Below are 21,184 nucleotides of genomic sequence, written 5' to 3'. Positions count from 1 at the left end.
TAAGGAAGTAACATGTAAGCCAGTGCGCCAAAGCGAACGCCCACCGACGCGCACTAGTGAACAAATGTCAACCACTTGACCAACACTTCAACCTTCTAGCGCAAGTTTCGCGTGGGTGACGAGCGCGACGCAGTGCGAACGCGCCCGGTTGCAGCACGCACAGCGCCAATAAAATAGCTAGAAAAGCGTGCGCCCAGTATGTGCATTAGATAAGGGGCCCTGCGGAAAGTGAACGCTATTGGTAACTTTCACTCGCGCCCACCTGTAAGACGCGCACTCGGACGCGTTCTCGGGGGAACGGTGGCGGGTCCTCGGGACCGCCTCTTCTTATCGCTACCACGGCCGGAGTGGGCCGAGCTCTTTGTCCGCCATGGAGTGGCCGCGGTGAACAAGTGTGCCTAACGAAGACTGCGTCCTATGCGGTCGCTATATAAGCGAGAAGCAGTGGTGCGCCCGGCACCAGACGTCAGGGAAGCTGCCCAACTGGCTAACATGGCCAAGAACCTGGGTCCGGTATTGATGACAGGTAAGAGCCACGGAGATTGAGACGTGTCACTGATGTCTCGGTCAGACGCGCTAGGTATAATAACTTTGTTTAAAGCACAAACGCGACCCTCTCAAAGTGATAATCTGAGTACGTGAGTAGAAGGATTCGCAGCCGCTTCAGCAGCTAATATGTAAGACCTCGAGCTTTCGAAGAAATTGCACCGTGACTCGTAAGTAATGTGAGACTGCAGAGGAGGAATGTTTTTCTTTTTTTTTCATCGTCCTCGGTTTCTTCCTGGCTTACTATCTAGAGTTTTACATTTGGCTGAAAAGACGTACTCTCAAATGCTGTCAAAGTGCTCTAGCCTCCTTAGGCTCTGCAAAATCCTAGTGAAGCGACGCCTGTTAGAGGCAGCTCTCGTTGTCAATCGGCCTGTTAAGAACCTCAAAAATTACTTCGTTAGTCAGATGGCACGCCCACATGCTGACATCAGCGTCTTCTTGTGTGTTGAAAAACACTGCTTTCTTTTTTTTTGTCATTTTGTTAATGTAAAAGCGTCGTTTTGTAAACACATAGATACATTCTTAATATCACGCGGAGGTTACTCCCGACTGCTCTTCGTCCTAGATTGTCATGCCGCCTTGCGGCATTTCACATATGCTACACATTCAGTTTTCTTCGTTAGTGACGACGCAGCGACGTGTCCGGCACTAAGTATCAGTCCTCTCAAAAAGCAGTAACGAAAGCAACATTACGGGCCTGATGTGTTATCGCCTATGTGGAGCTTTATGTCACATACGAGTATATTAGCTTAGCAGTGCCGGTTTAATTACGAAAATAATGAAAGCCGCTGTCTACGGGCGTGGACACTGAGTCTGAGGAGGCTAATCAGCACTTGCGCTAGTCTACAGAGTGGACGAAGATAGTGTTATTTGAGAAAGAGATAGTCTTAGTATTATATAAGCACTTAATCTCACGCTATCATATGATAAGCCTGCCGGTTTCCAGCCGAACCATTTTGCACTACGTTCTGCACTTGTGCCGAAATTACTGGGTTACATGAGCTGGCATATCCTGAACGATACGGCTAGAATTTGAATTAGTTCTGGGGTTTTACGTGCCATAACCACGATTCGATTATGAGGCATGCCGCAGTGGGGGACTCCGGATTAATTTTGACCCCCAGGGGATCTTTAACGTGCCCCCAATGAGCGAGACACAAGCTTTTTCGCATTTCGCCCCTATCGAAATGCGTCCCGCCGTGGTTGCTCAGTAGCTATGGTCTTGGGCTGTTGAGCACGAGGTCGCGGGATCGAATCCTGGCCACGGAGGCGGCATTTTGACGGGGGCGAAATGCGAAAGCACCCATGTACTTAGATGTAGGTGCATGGTAAAGAACCCGAGGTGGTCAAAATTTCCCGAGTCCTTCACTATGGCGAGCCTCGTAATCACAAAGTGGTTTGGCACGGAAAACCCCATAAGGTAATTTTGATCGACATGCGACCACCGCGGCCGGGATTTGCACAACACCATTGCGGATTAGCGCAACACCATAGCCGCTAAGCCACTGCGACCGGTGACCACTAGAATTTGTGTTCTTTCTTTTTTTTTTGGTGGGGGGGGGGCTCTGATGAAAGGGGTTCCATGTTTAAATAATCAGTGCGAAAGCATGAGGACCCAGACCGTCTGCTAAAATTTTCTTTGCAACTTCTGGCAAATGGGCTTGGAACGCTTAACTATCAATGGCATGACATGGCAAATAATATCGCCTCCCTCCTATTGAATTTAGCAACCAGAAGTCTGTAATCTTTTTTGAAAGATTGATAGTCGAGTAAAAATTGTTAATGTGAGTCAAAGTATTATTGAACCACTGCAATTAGGTGGAATTACCGTTGTAGTTTTGTCGGAGAGGAATAGCTGGGTGGCAGATTTCTGTTAATGAAGTGTAGAGCTGCCAGAGTGGTTATCTTGTTGATATGACACTCAAACTACATAGGCCCCACAACAAATTCTTAACTTTAAGTCGTAACGAACTCTTAACGTTAAGCTTCACGCGTCTGGAAAAATCGCACTTTATCGGTTGCATTTATCACCCCCCACCACAACCCAAGAAACCACCAAGTTTCATTATATTCTCTTTTTTTTCTAGGAGACAGTAGTTCTAGCCGCTAAGCGCCAGTCCTACAAACATCCCATGAATGTATTATTGAGGCTGAAAAGCAGAGCTTCTTTGCAATCTCTTGTTCGCGCTAACAAATTTCAGTGTTGCTCGACTCAGCCCGAGGCAGTTCGGAGCTTATTGACTCTCAAACACCTATAGGGCAAATATATCTGGCTACTTTGTTCAAAAAACTTCTGCTAATCTACTTTATCCGATACAGCTAGACGCAAGATGGGTCTTTTTGCTATGATACAGATCGCCAAATCTAGTGATTGCAGCGTTGATCCAAAGAAACAGTGTGCAAAACGGTGGACGCTCGGCGGCTACGCTGTCAGTAGCGAGCTTTAGAAATAACGTACCCAAGCTACTTAACGCAGGCAATACCGCAAACTTTACTAATGCTCCTTTTGCGTCCTTTTGTGCTCTCTACGTGTTCTTTTCTACGCCCTGTCGGTTGCGTCCCCCAATGCTCGGGTACACTAATCTAAAGCTGTCCAACACAGGGGCTTTTTATTCCTATAGTGAGAACACAGTGCGGCAAGCGTAACGCTTCTAAGCCTGTGCTTGTGAACGTATTTCTCGTGAAATCAGGATCCCTCCTCCCTTCGCGTATCGGTATGATTACACAAGAGGACGTCGACAAAGACATTAGGTAATTGCTGCTTGGCCATTGCTGTAAATAACATGCCATTCATTCGTAGATTAAATGTGATAGTACAGCCACAATAACTTACATTCACCCGACTAGGTTTAGAGTATCAGAGAAAAAAATTAACGCTATTTAAGAACAATCTGATCCCGCTTTACGAGGATGTCAAATTTGTTGGTCCTCACTTTACAAACGATTCTACATCAAAGTCAGTATGTAGGTCACTAAGGAATATCTCGTTATGCTCATTCTCCTCTTCTGAATATAGGGGTCACGAAGAGGCTGCATAGGTTCAATGTTCCTAACGAGACACTTCTCTTTTCGCGCTGGAGGACCTCGCCCTTTTCGCCTCACATGTGACTGCCTTCACGTGACCTGCGAGTGAGATTATGTGTCGCTGATCGCAAGATATCCCACGTGAGAAAGCTTTCATTTGGGGCGTTGACATCTTCTAAGACAAAAAGCAAATGTTAAGGCCGCGCTCCTCATGTCTTCCAGCCTCACTGGAAAGGCCTAAATACATACATCTAGGTGCATGTTCCGGCGAGGATTACCTCCGAAATTCGCTGTGAGGAGAAGCAATACGTGAACTGCATCTTGGAGAGAAGAGAAAGATATGGTTTTTCACAAAGGACTGTAGCTTGCGCGGACGTTCACCTGTTTCACGTGGCGTGAGGCTGTTCATTACCATCTTAAAGCGCTTTCACTTCGAAATCGGCTTTGAGTTTACTACGTTTTTCTCGGGTGCGAAGTCACAAGCAGTTGGACTCCATCCCCGTTTGGTTTCAAGTCCCGCTTTATCAGTTTCTATATTTATGCTGTCGGAACATAGGCAACGAGCACTGTTAAGTGGATATGCGAAAATAGTCTATGTAGCTTAAACTGTGCTTCTTACACTGAAAAAGAAGAAAAATAAGAGCTATGGTAGGCAAAAAATCTCCATTGAATCGCAACAAAAACAAGGAGAAGCATAATGGCAGGAGCGAACCGTCCTTCCGATCCCACTTTCCTATATTTTCGGAACAAACATTGCCAATAATTCTCTTATGAGTCAAATTATCGGCGCTTAAGGTTTGTTCTCTGGTTTGATCTTCACTCAAGTGGCAGAAAGAAAGGTTGTCTAAGAGAAGGATGGTAGGCTGCGCATGAGGTGCATTTCTCGAACCTCCTCCAAAACAAGATGAATACGATGAGTTACAATTTGGAGAGAAGAAAGGGGGAAAATATGCGACGATATTGTTTACGCAAAATGCAGAGTCCAGACTACCACTCCTAAATAATCAACCGCTCTTATAAATTCGTTAAGTGAATTCATTCATTGCCTGGCAGTGTGTCTTGTTAAGTTAAAGAACCGCATTGACGCGGTGTCTCGGCGCTAGAATTATCCGTTAGATGAAAACGAATTTCACAAGGGCTTTCAACAACAACAACAAAAAAAAAAGACAGGGTAGTAAAATTGCAGGTAATGCGCATCTGTCGAAGTCTTTTGCACCTACTCAGTTTCCGAATATTGATGCAGAACTGAGAATAGGGCAGATATTATTGCTTGGTAGGCAAGTCTGTTGTTGTAAGTGGGAGCATGTTATTTGGGGGAATTGGAGAATAACAGCGTTTCAGATTTTCTTGGGACCCACAGGGTGTCACTGAAACGCTTACGACGTCATCGGCCTTCCAACAAGAACGGTAACGTTGCCAAGTGGCTGCAATGTGGAGTTGTATTTTTATTTATTTTTTCTCTAACGAATACCTGCAGCTACACCTCACTTTGCCTTTCTCTGGATTTCTGCCGCGCTGTGCTTCTAGCTATACGCACTGCCTGCCTTGGTCAAAAGTGCGTGGCTGTAACAGTTTGTTGCGCGGGGTTTGAACGATGTCAGGCGCAAGGGAAGAATGGACGCTACGACTCTCGGCATGGAAATGTCTCTCCTGATTACATGATACTCATAGATAGGCTAGGGAGCCTGTTGGTAGAAATATCTTGAAATCTGGCAATGGCACATTTTCCAAATTGTAACAATAGAGAGGCCACTGCCCTTTGCATGATGGATTTTTCCGGCATCGCATTCTTTGTAGGCTTCATCTCCTCCAACGTGTTTCCTGACTCACGTCCTCCAACGTTTTAATGTATTCGTATGCCAATTGCACAAATGCATGTTCACACAGCAGCAGGGTCCGTTCCGTTTAGTTCACACAAATTCGCATTTGTCCTCAGAAGGACCATTAGGCGCCCATTCATTGTAAAATCAAGAGAATGGTACCACATGGGACAAAATTTTCACCGCGGGGCGCTTTTTTCGTCGCGACGATAGATTGATTTTTTTTAACGCTAATGCTGCACGAGGACACCTGTAGCTGGCAAACTGAGGCTTCAGAAGAGCACATGAGAGTATAATAAAGCAAGCGCCGCAGGATCTTTGGGACACACAAGGGGCAGCGTGGAGAAAGAAATCTGGAAGCAGGGCGGTCCGTAAGTAAGAGTCGCCGGGGCCGGAGTGCACCATAGGGTGTTCGCATACAAAATTGACTGTCTGCGATAACGGACAGCGATATTACGCATCGTTGGCAGGCACAGGTCTCGACAAACCCCAACCCGTGGACCAGTCCGGGCTTTTGCTTTGGTGCCCCGTTGTCGCTTTCGCGACCTAGAGGCGCCGCCAATAATAAATATTGTGCAAGCAGTGATAGATATGCAGAAACACAGTGATTTGATGCAGTGGTCATGGCTCTGTAAGATTGAATATCTTGTGTAAAACAATGGGCTGCTGTCGAACTTCCCTGATGCTCCGAGTAAACGAGCACACGGAGGTTGTCTGTGCGGTATCGTGAAGAATGCGTGCAGTAAGAGAAAGAATGCTGTAGAATTACATTAAGTTACGAGCCCATGTGGTCACTTATGGTGCAATAGAACAATGTGCCGGTGAAGTTTTCCTCGTTAAAGAGCAAGCGAAATTCCCTGCGGGCCACCGTGGTCTTGCGCTACAAGCAACGCTTAATCAACATTGAGCGCGTTCAGGCAAATATATTAAATGGCGTATAGGTCGGCTAATAATGCATCATCTACAGTCTTCGACTTTGGGACCCTCCTCTGTAAAATGAAAATGTAACCGTTTCTTTGTTTGTAAAGAATAAACTTGATTTGAATTTGAATTTACCACTCTTCTGCTTTTATGTATGCCATAATTGCGCGGAGTTACCAGTCAATTGAAATGCCGTTAGCTATGATGTCACAATACTTTGGAATGCATTCGTCGCGGTTGAATTCCTATGAAATTAGGGAGCCGAAGTTGGCTAAAATTTGCACTTATTGAGCGAGTGAATGAGTTCGGGAACCGTTATGCTTGCAGCAACGTAGATGAAGTTGCTTCTAGTGCTCAAAGATTGAGTCGTCACAAAGTACTCAGTCATGGGATAATAAAACAATTCTAGGTAGGTAGGAAAAAATCCAGACAAAAACAAGATTTTGAAAGGCTGTGACGGCTAAATTTGCGTTTCAGAGTGGCAGCGCAATGTCCTATTTTACGTAATTTACAGGCCCCTATGCCAGTGCATGAGATTTGTCACGGAGGGAAGTGTGACGATCAACGAAGAATATATCTGCATTAAGTCATTAGCAAATCACCTCGCCCTTAGTAGCCACTCTGATCTTCGTTGGCAAAGTGCAAGTTTGAGGAATAATATGCTACACAGTAAAATGAATTTCAATACTGAGGCACGGTAGAACACCTCCTTTAATTCTGCAATAGTCAAATTATGCAAGGAAAGTAGCGAACAAGAAATGCTACAGAAATTCTGACCAACTGTCTACAACTGCTTGATCATTTTTTCGCTCGGCTGCTGGTTCACTTTTGCTCATTGTTTAGCTAGCTTGCACATGTCTACTCATCGCTACCAATCATCTACTATTACACTGTTGTAGCGATCACATGTGATAACATTTCCAATTATGCATTTATTTTGCAGATATATTGTGTCAACTAAGCCAAAACGCGGTCGAACCTTTTTTTTTCTTTTTGAAACACCGCACTTTCTTCATTTACGTTCATTATTTTCCTGTTTTTTACCCCATTGACGCGGCGACGGCCACGTCACCGTCTTGTTTTTCTAATGCTGCTATTAATCTACTGTCACACTATTATAAAAATTACAGAAGTTAACTCCTTTATTTTTCTTTTTTGTTCCGAACTTCACGCAGCGAAGCCAACGTAACCAATTATTTCTCTACCACTGCCAATCATCTACTATTACACAACTAACGGTTACATGTGTTAGCTTGACCAATTATGCATTTATTTTGGAGCTATATGGCGTGATGGGATAGACAGGTTTTGCTGGGGTACTCGCCAAGGAATGCTTACGCATTAAATCGCGGATTATAGAACAATATTATTCAGCCGAATAAAAATGCTCTCGAGGGCACACGGTTGGTGCCCCCCCGTAATGACGGCACTTCACCGATACCAGAAACCATTGTTTTGGGCAACCTGAGCATGAAAGTTTGCGTGGCGCAACGCGCATCCTAGGGAGCGAGGGTAACAGTTTTCACAAGCAAATGTGGTGGTTTAGAGCCAGTAACCTTATCGCTCGAGGCCTAAACCAGGGGTGTTCAGCTCCTGACCGGAATCGGTACTGGCGCGATGTAACGTATACGAGCGCCGGCGCTCCTCACAACAAGCCTACGGCCACAGAGAGAGAGCTTCGCTGACACGTCGAACTAAAGAAAATGTTGGTCAAGGCGTGCGTCTGTAATCGTTGAAATATAGTGACATTTTGTTGCCTCCCTAGTGGATGGTGCAAGGACATTTTAGTTGAACACGCAAACTGTCCTAACAGCTCCTGGACTGCGCTAGTTTTTCCCGGAGTAAATAAGAAGCCTACACTTCGGGGATAAAAAGGAAGCTTTAGAAGAAGGCAGGAACCGCACACGCAGCGATAGACCTTGTGCTTGAATTGTTAGATACCTTTTCATCATATGGTATCACTAAGTATCACTTAGAAGTAGGTATTATCAGACAACATACAAGTACACATATACAGAGATTTCCTCAGTGCCAGGGAACAGCTGAAGAAGCAAAGCTACACTAATTTGCCAAAAGATACATAAGGTTCTCAAAGACTCGTCTCTCCCTGTTCAGGTACAGTGGGAGCAAGGTCATAGCCTTCAACCTTTCGATGCAACGGCAGATAGCCAAGCACACCACAGAAAGAAAGATAGTTCTTTAACAATTCCGTTCTTGCGGAGTACTGTGTGAGGTAATGCGACTTGTGGTGTCGTGTTGCTGTCGTTACTAGCGATGACATGTGCTGTCAGAGTTGACAACAGTCGTGTTACACAGAAATAAGGATTGGATTTGAATGGCTTGACAGCTTAATCAAAATTTTGTGACTTGGATGGCCATTACAGCATGACAGAGGCTGAGTACCAGCAATGCATTTTCCTATTTCTCTGAAACACCAACAAAAAATTTGAAGCTCAAGCGGACACCAGTCCTTCCGTCTTCTTTCATGTTCCCCTGCCTCCGTATAGGAAAAAATTCCTAGCCCCAAAGAAGTACAAATTCACCTAATGAGTTTTGTACGCCTAAAGTTGACCATTATTCGAGCAATTCATACAAACGAGTCTCAAACAAGTAATTGAGACCCGACGCACATGTAGGAACTTATTTTAAACTCAGCTTTAATAAAGGGGCAAGAGAAATACATTAGAACTAGGCGATGCATATACCTTTTTAATTTTTTATTTTTTCAAAGAGTCATCTCATGAAATGTATTTGTTTATCCATCACAAAGGTTACAACTTTCTTGCTATGAATTCTTTTCCTGTTTATGCACTACATCGTTCACAAACTGTGCGTAAACGCAAGCTCCAGTTCAAACTGTTGCACATTGTTAGGCGTGTGCGCAATAATGCAACAAGGAGCAAGACGATGTATGAGGCTCGTTGAAGAAAGAATGAAGATGACCGGTGTATACACAGAAAAGTACGACATTTATTTAGAGATGTTTATGAATTCTATACCTCTCGTGTCAACGTGTGCCAACCAATCTCGAAGACTTGCAAAAAAAAAAAGAAATGAACACGCCTTCAGTGGCACTTAACAAATGGGTAAATAAAACGGTAAGTAAAAGAAAGCGTGAAATACAATTCACCGTTCGTAACACATTGGTGTACCTTAAAGGTATCTGTGGGCCGACACGACATGTACAGGTTTTATGTGTGAACCGTAGTGGTATATTCCCATTCGGCGAAAGACAGACAGGCAACCTGTGGCTCATACAGAATCAGAATCAGTTTATTCATGACAAAAATGGGGATAAATATAGCATGTGTATATACAGAAGGACGTCCCGTAGTTAGAAACTGAAATGGAAGCTCCGGTGCATGATGACTAGAATTAATAGTACAACCAACAATGGGAACATGTAAAATTTACGAATAAATGTTTTAGGAGACAGGGCAGAAATGAACAGGAAAAACAGCACATGAATGTATTAAGCAATAACAAGGCTTCGAATTAGTCAACAAAAGGTGAAACTACGAAAATAGCTTAAGAAGAAAGAAAGTAAAATAACATGCGGGAGAGAAATGGAGAAACAAAGTGAAAGTTAATAATACAACTCATACTATACTCAAATGGGAAAGTCGGAGGAAGCTAAAAGAAAATGTTTAAGTTTACGAAATCTGTGAGCTTTGAACAATTTTAAAGGGAATGGCAATGCGTTCGACAGAGATAAAGCTGAAAAGTGTAATGACTGCTCACCATAGTTGGTGCGAACTAATGGTAATATGAAGTTCATATTTTCTGCAAATATAGTATTATTCATATTAGAAAGGAATGTCTTTGGTACGATGGTTACTAGAATATCATTGTTTAATGTCCTAAAAATAAATATGGCCAGGTTATAGCTAACAAGGTTAGTCACATTCAAAATATTATGTGCATGTAACAGCTGATTTGCGCTAATGCTACGAGGTGAAAATGTTATTATGTATTATTTGAATGGTGGCGAAATAAAAGCCTTATAAGCCACTACGCTGGCGGCTGCCTATAACCTTCGTAAATATATCCACAAATATATCCGCATAGACAGCGAACGGGCCAACAGCGCAGGGCACCCACCTCCCAAACAACCATAAAGAACCCGGGAAAGTAGGTAACGAAAGCTTCGCCTTTACAACAAAACACGAATGCACTGACAGCTCACGCGTGACGCTTTTGCAGCGTCCTGTGGAATGCTGCTGCTACTGAGCGCACTGGTGCCCCAAGGAGAAGCATCCCGCGCCTGCAACGCCTGCGGACCGGAGTGCGTTACTGCGTGCGGGACTGCAATGTTCCGGGCCTGCTGTTTCAACTACAACCGCAAGCGGAGCGCCCCCTCCGCGGGCAGCTCCGGGTCCGAGATCCGGGACATGGCGGCCTCCGGCGGCGGGTCTTCCAACCTCGACTCGACCGACAGCGTCACCTTTGAGAGCCGCGGCGAAGCGACAGACGGCGCTGCCGGCAGCGGGATTCGCCAGGACGCCTGGGCGCTCTTTTGGATGCTGCCTGCGCGGCAGCGGCAAGCGGCGTTGTTTTAGTGCGGTGTGCATACATGGGAAGCTGAATAAACAGGCTGGCCGAGAAGTTGGTCTCGAGACGTTTCAGTCTCAAAGGCGAACCACGCAGCACACGGGTGTCCTCAACAGACCTGATCCCTCTTCCCAGAGACCCGAACTACAAGCCTGTAGACCACAAATATTCTTTGACTATATACGGCAAAATAATAATAAAAAAAGAACGTGAAATGTTAACTTGCCGCCTGTGGGAGCCGAACCCACAACCTCCGCATTTCGCGTGCATTGCACCAGCAATAGTGCTACCGCGACGACTATCATTCCGTCCACTAATTTGGGTATCTGTGTTTACTGGATCCAGACCTCGGAGTGTTAGCCAGCGCCACTAAGAGCCATGGTGAGCGGATGTGGAACAACCTTTCTTGCCTGATGACGTCACTTAACGCGAACTTAGGAAATCATGCGTCTGGCTAAAAATCCTCGTATGCTACCCAATGACATCAAGGGTGCCACATTTCCCAGCGCATGGACGACAGCGCAACGCGAAATACTTTTGTACTCCGTAAAAAAAAAAAAAAAAAAAAAAATCAGAGAAGCAATTGTGACTGCACTAAAGTCACGGAAGAAGCGGCCTTTAAAAATATGCAGGCTGCAGACGCACATGTAAACACCTAGTGCGCAGCCAAATGACGCGCGGCACAATCCACACTATCGGTGGTCTAGCCAATGCATACCATTCAGCGACTCCGATTGATCTTGCGAAAACGCGAAGCCCTTGGGCTACTCCTGGCTACGGACGCCACTGGCTTTACCACTCGGCACGGAGGTGTCATACACAAAGTGTACATGCTTTGTTCGGACAAATTAAACGTACTGAAGTATGTGCCACAATTTCGTAAACACTGACCGTGCTAAGTATTATTGGACCGCCAACGTTAGCGAGCCGTCAAGCACTTGACATGAAATGGAAATGGCATCAAAAAGAAGAGAACGATATATATATATATATATATATATATATATATATATATATATATATATATATATATATATATATATATATATATATATATATATATATAATGTTGGAGCGGAGCACACTTCGGCGCATATTCTGTGCGAGCATGGCGGAAGAAGCCTTTCGTGTGTCTCGCTCTGTCGGTTTTTCGGGCTGTGGCTGCCTTGTGTTAGTGGCCATTTCCAGACGCCGTATCCACGTTACTGAGACGAACACGCCTGTTTATATATATATATATATATATATATATATATATATATATATATATATTGTTACGCGGATGAAAGAGGCTTACACATATTTACAGGGAACTTACAAGGCATTCACTGGCATACACGACGGAAGACAGCCCGCGCTACACCAGCGAGCGTCGTCGTCTTCTGTACTGTCCTCAGCTTCATCTCTGGTATAGCTTGGTAACACGACTCCTGGCCGCGAAGGCACTATCCCAGTGGTTGCCAGATCGCTTAAGGAGGCTGTATTGGACGACATCGGTGGAATCGAGAGGCGTGGTTTCACATGTGACGTCGCTCACTACGCTCAACACACAGTGCGGGTCAGACTAAAGCGACGTCAACTTTTCGCAAAGGCCCGCTTGCCGGGACGGTGTCCAAAGAAGAACCCTATGACGAGGGTTAAAGTGGGCATCGCGGTGGCAAGCATCATCGAAACGTTGACTGCAGCCTATATTCCTTGTTCGACCACTGTTTGTAACTTCTAACCTGCAGCTTCATGATAACTTCTGTTGAGTTTTCAATCGCGGGTCACATAATCATTATAAAATAACAACTACCGAATAAATATGCAGCTGGTCTCGAAACGAAAATTATGCTGTGTGGCCAAGATCAAGAATATTCAACTGTAGCGCAAAGTGTCAAAGGTCACACGTAGCGCTTGTGTGTCTGTGTCTCAGTCCCTGAAATAAATAATTTGTAATTTAGGACATTGTAGTAGAAAATTAATTTAAATTTTATCTTGCATCCAAAGATCACTGAACAGATAAATTTGAGAACAAAAATAAAACTGCTAGGTTGAGGTTCAGAAAAGAAACAGCATGGATTTTCCAGCAGGTTTTACAACAGCTTAAAAGTCAATTTCTCATGCTATAGACAAGCTTCCGCTTGCCATGGATGGTACGCTTACACAGACAAGAAGGAAAGCAAAGCAAGCGCAGATATTTGTGTATAGTAGCCACTTATGGCCAATTTACGGGACTCCCCTCGGCAATATTTTTTTCAATTAGTCCCCGTGTGCACTCATGCACAAATTTGCAACATGCAACAGCTACAAGATGGGTGTGTAGCGAGTATGAGGCATCATGGAAGGCGTTCTTTATGTATTATGTCATAATGTCCAAATATTGTGAAGCGCAAATTGAAGAGATGTGCGTATTTTCGAAATGCAGAGGCAATGGAATGCCTTTTGATGTAAAAAGGTACTGTTGTCTAAAGTCGGATATTGGTTTAACCATCATAGCTGACTGGCAAAATAGCAGATGTGCTCTTACCTGAAAAGCTTTTATTCTAATTTAAATGTAACGATTGTTTTATTTCTGTGAATGCATTTTGGGGTGTTACGATCTAAAACCACGATTTTTTGGTGAGGCAAGCCGCAGTGGGCGAGTCCGGACTAATTTTGACCCCCAGGTAAACTTTAACGGGCACCTACTGCACAGGACGCGGGCGTTTTTGCATGTTGCCCCCATCAAAAAGCGGCCGCCGCGGCCGGGATTCGATCCTGCGACATCGTGCTTAGGAGTGCAACACCGTAGCCGCTTAGCCACTGCAGCATGTGTGTGTGTTCTTTTTTCTTCCATAAACCAACGAACCAGATATTTGATAGATAGCCATGCATGACCAGATAGCCATGCGTGACAAAGAGCAGGGGTGCTATGCAGGATGCGCCGAGTTTGGCGAAACTCGGTATCTTCACGAGCTCTCGCGACACCCCAAGATGAAAGCACAAAGGTACCGAGACATAGTTTATCTTTCGTCAAGCCTGCAGTTTCATTGGTTTATCTAGATTCACTCTGGGTGGCTTTAATTTCTTGGGCATTGCCTTCTGGGCGGTCGACAAACTGGGGCGCACGTGATCATACTGTCGGTGCATGGTCGTGCCTTCTTTCACCTGTTGGTCGTTCCACCGAGTGCATTACATGCAGAAGCAAGTTATAAAACAAATGCATTTAGTACAATAATATTAGTTACTTTAACGTGGTTTAGAAGCATTTTAAAGCTTACAAGATGTACACTGAATGCGTATTAGACTAATTCGTAATTTAGTACGCTTCGCATTATACCACGAGGGAACGCTGTGGTGGCGTCAGCAGAGTCATTCACTGGGCAAGCATAACGGCTAAGCATCGGAGAGGCCCAGCGTAAACAAACTCCTACAAAGACCTTGCAGTGAGCGACGTAGTGATCAGGCTCGACGATGGACACTATTTCTTGGATAGTTCGGTTCCTTCGTGAACAATCTTTCCGTGCAACCCGTAAGACTGCCAATATCTGCGGCAATTTTGCAGATCGCAACGCGCTCCTATTTTTCCCGGCGTAATGCTGAAGAAACAACCTGTCTGGTGCTCTTTCTGTGAGTGCGCTAAGTTCCTACACTCTGCGTGACTGCGAGCGTCACGAATGTTACATAGTGCGTGCAAAAGGAAGACAGCCTATATAGCTACGGTGCGACAAGGAGGTGGCGCCGACGATGGATCTCGCAGCCAACACAGTGAAGGAGACATTGACAAACTGCGGATAAGCATATTTGTACTGTTTTATATTTACCATATTAATAGTGCGCGGATGAAGTCACTTTCGTAGTAACCAACTGAATGTCCAGCAGTTAAAAAAAAGGCATTTAGAACCAATGAATGTTCTTGCCTTTCAATGCACGTGGGCTCGCGAAAATATAGAAGTGATCGCGTTTGTCCGAGCTTCGAAGCCATGCAGGGCCACTTTCATGTCATGAATCAGCTAATTGAAAAATCTGCAGAGCACAAAGAACTTTTTACATGGCTTCATTTTTAGCGAAAGGGCATTTGGAATAATTAGATACACATACAGTCATAAACGTTGTACATCATAGAGCACAAGAACAACACCCAGGGAAACATCGAGACTCTGCAGCTATAGTGATTCGCCACTAGTGAAGCGGAATAGCAATAAAAAAGGGGGTCAGGCAAGGAGACAAAACCACCCAGGTGCTATTCACTGCACGGTCAAGTATTCGAATTATTACCCTTAGGCGGACCTGGAGTAAGCATTGGAAGGTTGAATAATATGGAAAAGGTGAAGGTAACCTTCACTAACTTGGTGAGATAACAAAATCACGAGTAACATTCAACCCGTAGAATCTATGGAAGAGTATCTTTATCCAGGTGAAATATCAATAGCAGGTAGTGATATAAAGCAGGAAACATATACAAAAATTTCATGGGTTGAACAACATATGGAAGGCATTACGAAATCGTGATCACCAGATTACCGATATCCTTGAAAAAAGTTTAGAATCATTGCATTCTACCGGTTATAGAACATGGGACATAAACCTGGAGGTTAACAAAGAAACTTGAGAAGTCGAGGTCTGTGCAGAAACCGAAGTCACAAAAACTGTTGGAGATAGTATTAAGGCAGGAAGACAGTGGCGTAGTAAACCGTGGCAACTGATATGCTAGTTGAGATTAAGAAAAAAATGAAGTCGGTGAGCAGGCCAAGCCCGTCTCAATCACTTGTTGCCAATTCATAACAGGTGATTACACAAGCGGGACAGAATGGACGCCAAGGATAGAGAACTGCAGTCGAGGATGATAGAAAATTGCGTAATGGGACAAAAATATGATGTTTGTAGGCGTAGGATGCAATCAGCTCGCATAAGACGGGATTGTAGGGAGAGGCATTTCTTTTGCAGTCAACAAAAATAGGTTTGTGGTGCTGACAGTAGACACTCGTGAAAGTGCGGAAACACCTCAGCTGCTGGCATACTAATCAACATTACAATTGGCTTTGAGAAAGACAACCGAAGTTACGAAAAATAAAGCAACGTTGTCCCGACACATTGTTTTATTATGCATACTACACTATAGGATTCCACAGTTACGGGCGCTTAGTACCAATAGTGCAATGAGCATTTCTCTTTGTGTATAATGTTTTATATGCGGTTCATTCATTTCAACAATCCACTTTTTTTGCAGCAAAACATTCTGCTGCTGGAGGCACTCAAACGCCTGGTGGCAGTAGGCTAGCGCCAGGCACGTGCTCTTCAGTGTGTGGCAGAGATCGAGAGGGCTGACCTGCAACAGCAGTATGGGAGCCCTCACTGCTCTCCAGTCGAGCCGCCAGAAGACACCTTATAAAGGACCTTTCAGTTTATTATTTTGTTTATTCTTCAAGAGCATGAATAAAATTATTGCAGTAAGCATTGTACTGTGCACATTAGGACACTTGTAACATGCACTTGGTGTCTCTTCAAAATGGGCCAAAACTTAAGACAACCTGTGCCACTCTTGGACCACGTAAATGAAAAATACACTAATCCAGCATACACGTCATTGTGCTGTTTGTTCTTTATATGTGCAAGAATACAGTGTGTGTTCATTAAGCACAAGATGAACGGTGTGTGGAATTCACAATGAAAAGACAGGAAACAGCAGGAGCTTAATAATGCTATTACCTATAGACTGTGCATATGAATACAACACTCCCCGATTCAAACGTACCATTACATGCATGTTTGATACCACATGTTCTTTAACAATGTCATATATTTGCATGTACTAATTTTCACACAGCTTAAGCCCTTGCATAGCTCACTTGTGATGTATCCGTTTCATAGGCCAAATATTTGTACACTTTGGCCTTTTGTGTTGCACGAAAAGCGGCATCCTCTACAGTCGAATACAACATCAGAAGACGGGAGAGGCCCTGCCCAGATGACCAAAGCGCAGCAGCCGATTGCCTCCACGTCTAAAGAAATAATCCCTCTCCAACGAGCGGGTATAGTGCGTCCGGCGGCATCACGCCAGTCTAGTGTGTGTGCCCATTCGTACAGGCTCGTATTCACCTGCCTTTGAAGTGAAGATTCCGCGGCCTCCTAAAGTTGTATTCGACTATAGAATCACGTAATGCCTTGCAGCGGCTGCATAGACTTTAGCAACTTGATAGCACAGAATGATCAGGAACAAATCTATAAAGGCATCCAAGCAAAGCTGGCCCGCCACACTTCCATTATGAGGGGCTGTAAAAAGGTCTCGCCAAGTATTCGCATGACTTCCCTGAAAAAGAGGTGGTGCTTGGCACTTCTTTAGAATCAAAAACAAATTACAGTGAATGTTGTGTACCACGTCAAAACAAAGGGAACTTGGTTCTCTGCACAACATGAAATGGAAGCTTGTGCTTCACATAGGAAACAAACTGCTCCGTCCAGTACAGTTGTTGAGTCCGGTGTGGCGCTTATTATGTCAGTGGTGTCAATATACAAATTACACTTTTCTAAGGCCATTCATTTCACCATTATTTTTGTATAAAGGTTATTTCAATCAGTGCTTGTATTACATGAGCAGGTGTACTTGAAAGCAAAGTTTTGTTTGCAAACCCTCAGACTTCCATAACTGTGTGGCAAGGCGCTGGCATATTGTCGAGTAGCTCACCCTTCCTCGATCCTGCACCAAAGAAGCCCAGTGCTGTATTTGAAGTTGGATAGCGCAACAATTCAACGGCACACAAAGTTGAGTTACACACACAGCTGATCGTTCTGCAGTGTGTATTTCTCTTCCTTGTGTCCCGTTGAATAGTTGTGCACTTCAACTTCAAGCTTCTATAGCAATACACCCAGACTTCAAGCTTACCAATACTATAGTTATTAGACCATCATGGCGCACATCTGTGAAATGTCCCAACACAAGTTAGCTCTCCATAAAGTCAGCACAAACGTTAAATTTTGCAGCACAGGCGTATGCACGTGCCGTATTCTTTACCATTAAATTCGCAGGAATCAATGGGGCAAGCATTAACCAGCCTTGCTGCTTCCATTACCATCACCATCATGACACCAATGGAAATATAGCGCCACGTTTCAGTAAAGGTAGTGCCGGAGGGAAAGGCGTGACAGCGAGGCTTACAATAAAAATAGCAGTTACAAGACCTGTTCAATGCCAAAATATGCTGCATGTCGCTCATCCCACTTTGGCATTGCGGCAAGCTTTCTCACGTTTGAGCCTATCCCATTTTCTGTAATCATTGCTCTAATGCTGTACAAAAGGTCTATTCACTTTGCACTATTTATTTTTATCATGGCGGGTTAAAGACCCACTATTCATTGGAATCTGCGCCACACTTCTCCCGATATGTAATATTGCCTTGGTGGTTCATGACATCTTCAGGTACACCTAGTTCTGCAGAGCATTGGATCTGCATTGTTCTACTGCTTAGGAATTAGATCCCCATTATGAGGCGAAAATATAGGATTTTCCCATCCACTATAATGCTGCCCCCCCCCCAAATACAGTGAACCTCTGGCACATCCATCAACAGTGAACAGAGCAAACGCCTCAAGTATTTTTTGTTCATGCAAGCCAGCACACTAAGATTCTCAATGCATTTTCATTTCTTCATAAATGCATAGGCACAACCAGCTTGGCGCAACATGCGCATCTCGCGCTGCAACGAATTTTGCAATACCTCGCTGTTTCATAGTGCGGCCGATAGAGGACGCATCACCAAAATTCAGCATTATGCATACTAAGTTACTTCACCAAAGAAGAACCCCAAGTTCTTTATGAGATTAGCATTCATAGGGTGCTTCACACGATTTGTGATATCCATTTATCTATATGTACTTAATTAACCTCTTTCCCAAGAAAGAGAGCCATTTGGAAGGCACCCTGACAGAAAAGTAGAACAATCGGCAAAACGTCAGCAACGAGCAAAAAAGTCAGCATCATAGGCTGCCGCATGTGAGATATCGTTAGGACAAAATTTAAGTCGGCTACACAGAAGTGACAAATTTGGCAATATGGTGTGTCTAGACATTGCTTCAATGCTAATCACAGTAACGCTGACGTTGAAGGAGCCTCAATTCGTACGTACGCTCCGTCGACACACCCGACTACGTTCGTAATGTTCCCGCGAAGTAGGAAGCGTTCTATTATATATACCCGCTCAGCCGCAGTTTTCGGGAAAGCCAGCCACCACTCGCACACGGCCGCATCGATAAGCGCGTGAGACACATCTCTGACACAGCGGCTCACAGTAGCTTGATGACGCCCAATGTAACGCTCGGCGCCGACGCTTCCCTGAAAACTCCCAGTCGCGTAGAAACGGAGGGTGCAGAGGACTTGCTCTTCGACAGTGAGCGAATGAAGCCCGCGACGCTGTCTCCACAGACGAGAGTCTTCGCCTAGCTTGTCACACAGCCAGCGCACTGATGTCTTCGACAGGCGAAAATGACGCTGGAACTCCACGGCGGTCATGTACGTGAACGGGTCCAGACGGTCATACTGACGCTTGCTGCCGCTGGCTGCAATAACACTGGCTGCTGCTGCCACCGCCATGCTCCCGAGTTGAACTTGGAGGGGGTTTCGCGATGTACGAGTTTAGCACGAGTTCGCCTGTCAATCAAAGCCAGAGGTCACGCCCCGCGCGAGGCATGTAACTCTTGCGCGCGCACCCACCACGGTTGGGCCACGCCCAACATATTTTTCGGCAACAGCGATGCTGTGCCGAGCTGAGAGGCACCGACAACTGTACACAAGAGCCCTCACCTGCCAAAATGCGATTGCTGCGGTGTCGTTATGATATCCATCTGCGATCGCTGCTGGCTCCAGCAGAGGTAATCCGCCAGCACCTTGGTGTGCACAAAACACTCAAATACTGCGTGCATGCGCTCAGAGGCACTTTCACTGGGCAAGCGATGACAAGCGATGAATTGTGTCGCTGGGAAGCACGCACTTCTTCGCAATGCATCGCAGAGGCTTCGCGCACAAAGACAAATTGGTTCATTTTCACTGAACTGCGTCACTACGCACCCTAAAATAACGTACCGCCATTTTGCAGCGACAGCCGTTGCTCCCGTATCTATGACTAGTGTGTCGTTTTTAGTTGGTAAAGCGGGGGCTTTAATAGCCTATTGAAGTGCCTGCGATGAACAGCCGTGCCGCAGCGCCACGTTTCTATTTCTCTAATAGAGAAAGAGTGGTGACGACTGACGTTATTGAGAATAGTACTGCAGCTCCCCTAGGCGACTTCTCACCATTTGAACTGCTTCATGCGTGCGACCCTCTTCAATGTTTCCGACGCGCCACGACGGGTCTTGGTCTTTATACGGAACATCATGGCGACGGCGACGGCAACGGCAAAAATATGCCTGGAGTGTTCGTATAATTTCTATATAATTGCTATGCATATAAAGGTGAAGCTGGCTTCCGCGCAACGTAGGCTAGGTGCGGTCAGAACATGTAGCAGTCGGCGAAAAGACAGGCATGACCAGCTCCCCGGTGTCACGGCGTCTGCGCGACGCGCGTCCATGATGGGTGCATACACGTTCCGCTGAGTGCGTAAAAATGCTAACGTCTTCACTCTTTGGATGGAGGAGCCTATAGAGTCTATCAAAGGGTTCGTCTCTCTATGCACGCCTTTGCTATCAGCGTACTATTAACGCTGAAAATGCTGCGAAGTAGCAGAGGGCATGAAGGACAAAACTATATTCATCGTGAGCCTCTTGTAATCCGAATTCCAGTCTGTTGTCTGCTGTAGGTCATGTGTACAGTAACATTGAACATCAGAAACGAAAAACAAAAATCGAAATTAACTTGAATACTTGATGTTTACAGCATTTACTATATACAACACCGACACACCAACACGACCGTTCGAGTGTTCCGTACGTCCTTCACAAATACATCACACGCCAGCTATTTTTGTGACAACGTCAAGCAGAACGGCACACGGTAGAAAATAGTCCTGATAATTTAAAACGGTAGGTACATTGCGTTAACTGCATAACTTTAGTTACGTGAAACAACAACATATGTTGCGTTTTTGTTCTACAGCGTCCGTCCGTCCGGGTGTCGCATGTACGTCAAAAAGTCCGGCGCGCAGCCCTAAGTCGCGGTGGTCGCTCACTATGTAATCTTATCGACCATGTTATGACGCATGACCTTAACGGCCGTATAAAAAACGTTGGATGGCGGCGGTCCTCTACTCCCATTGGAGGGTTGAAAAGCATAATAAAACGCAATAGTTTACCCACTAATCGTCGATCTTAACGTCGACCTAGCGTGCCACTACGGCAAGTGGATTGCATTCTTCCTGGTAGAACGTTTT

General features: G+C 45.0%; 1 protein-coding gene across 1 annotated transcript; it reads left to right on the top strand.

The window, feature by feature from the left end:
- Nucleotides 1–266: 266 nt before the first annotated feature.
- Nucleotides 267–10,947, top strand: Trissin (trissin). Its single transcript, XM_075691445.1, has 2 exons — nucleotides 267–526; nucleotides 10,518–10,947. Exons 1-2 carry the CDS (start codon nucleotides 418–420, stop codon nucleotides 10,871–10,873), a joined length of 465 nt encoding a protein of 154 aa, XP_075547560.1. The 5' UTR covers nucleotides 267–417; the 3' UTR covers nucleotides 10,874–10,947.
- Nucleotides 10,948–21,184: the final 10,237 nt, after the last annotated feature.

The sequence above is a fragment of the Dermacentor variabilis genome, chromosome 5, assembly GCF_050947875.1.
Source record: "Dermacentor variabilis isolate Ectoservices chromosome 5, ASM5094787v1, whole genome shotgun sequence".
Taxonomy (NCBI): Eukaryota; Metazoa; Arthropoda; class Arachnida; order Ixodida; family Ixodidae; genus Dermacentor; species Dermacentor variabilis.
This window is presented reverse-complemented; position numbering and strand designations above follow the sequence as displayed.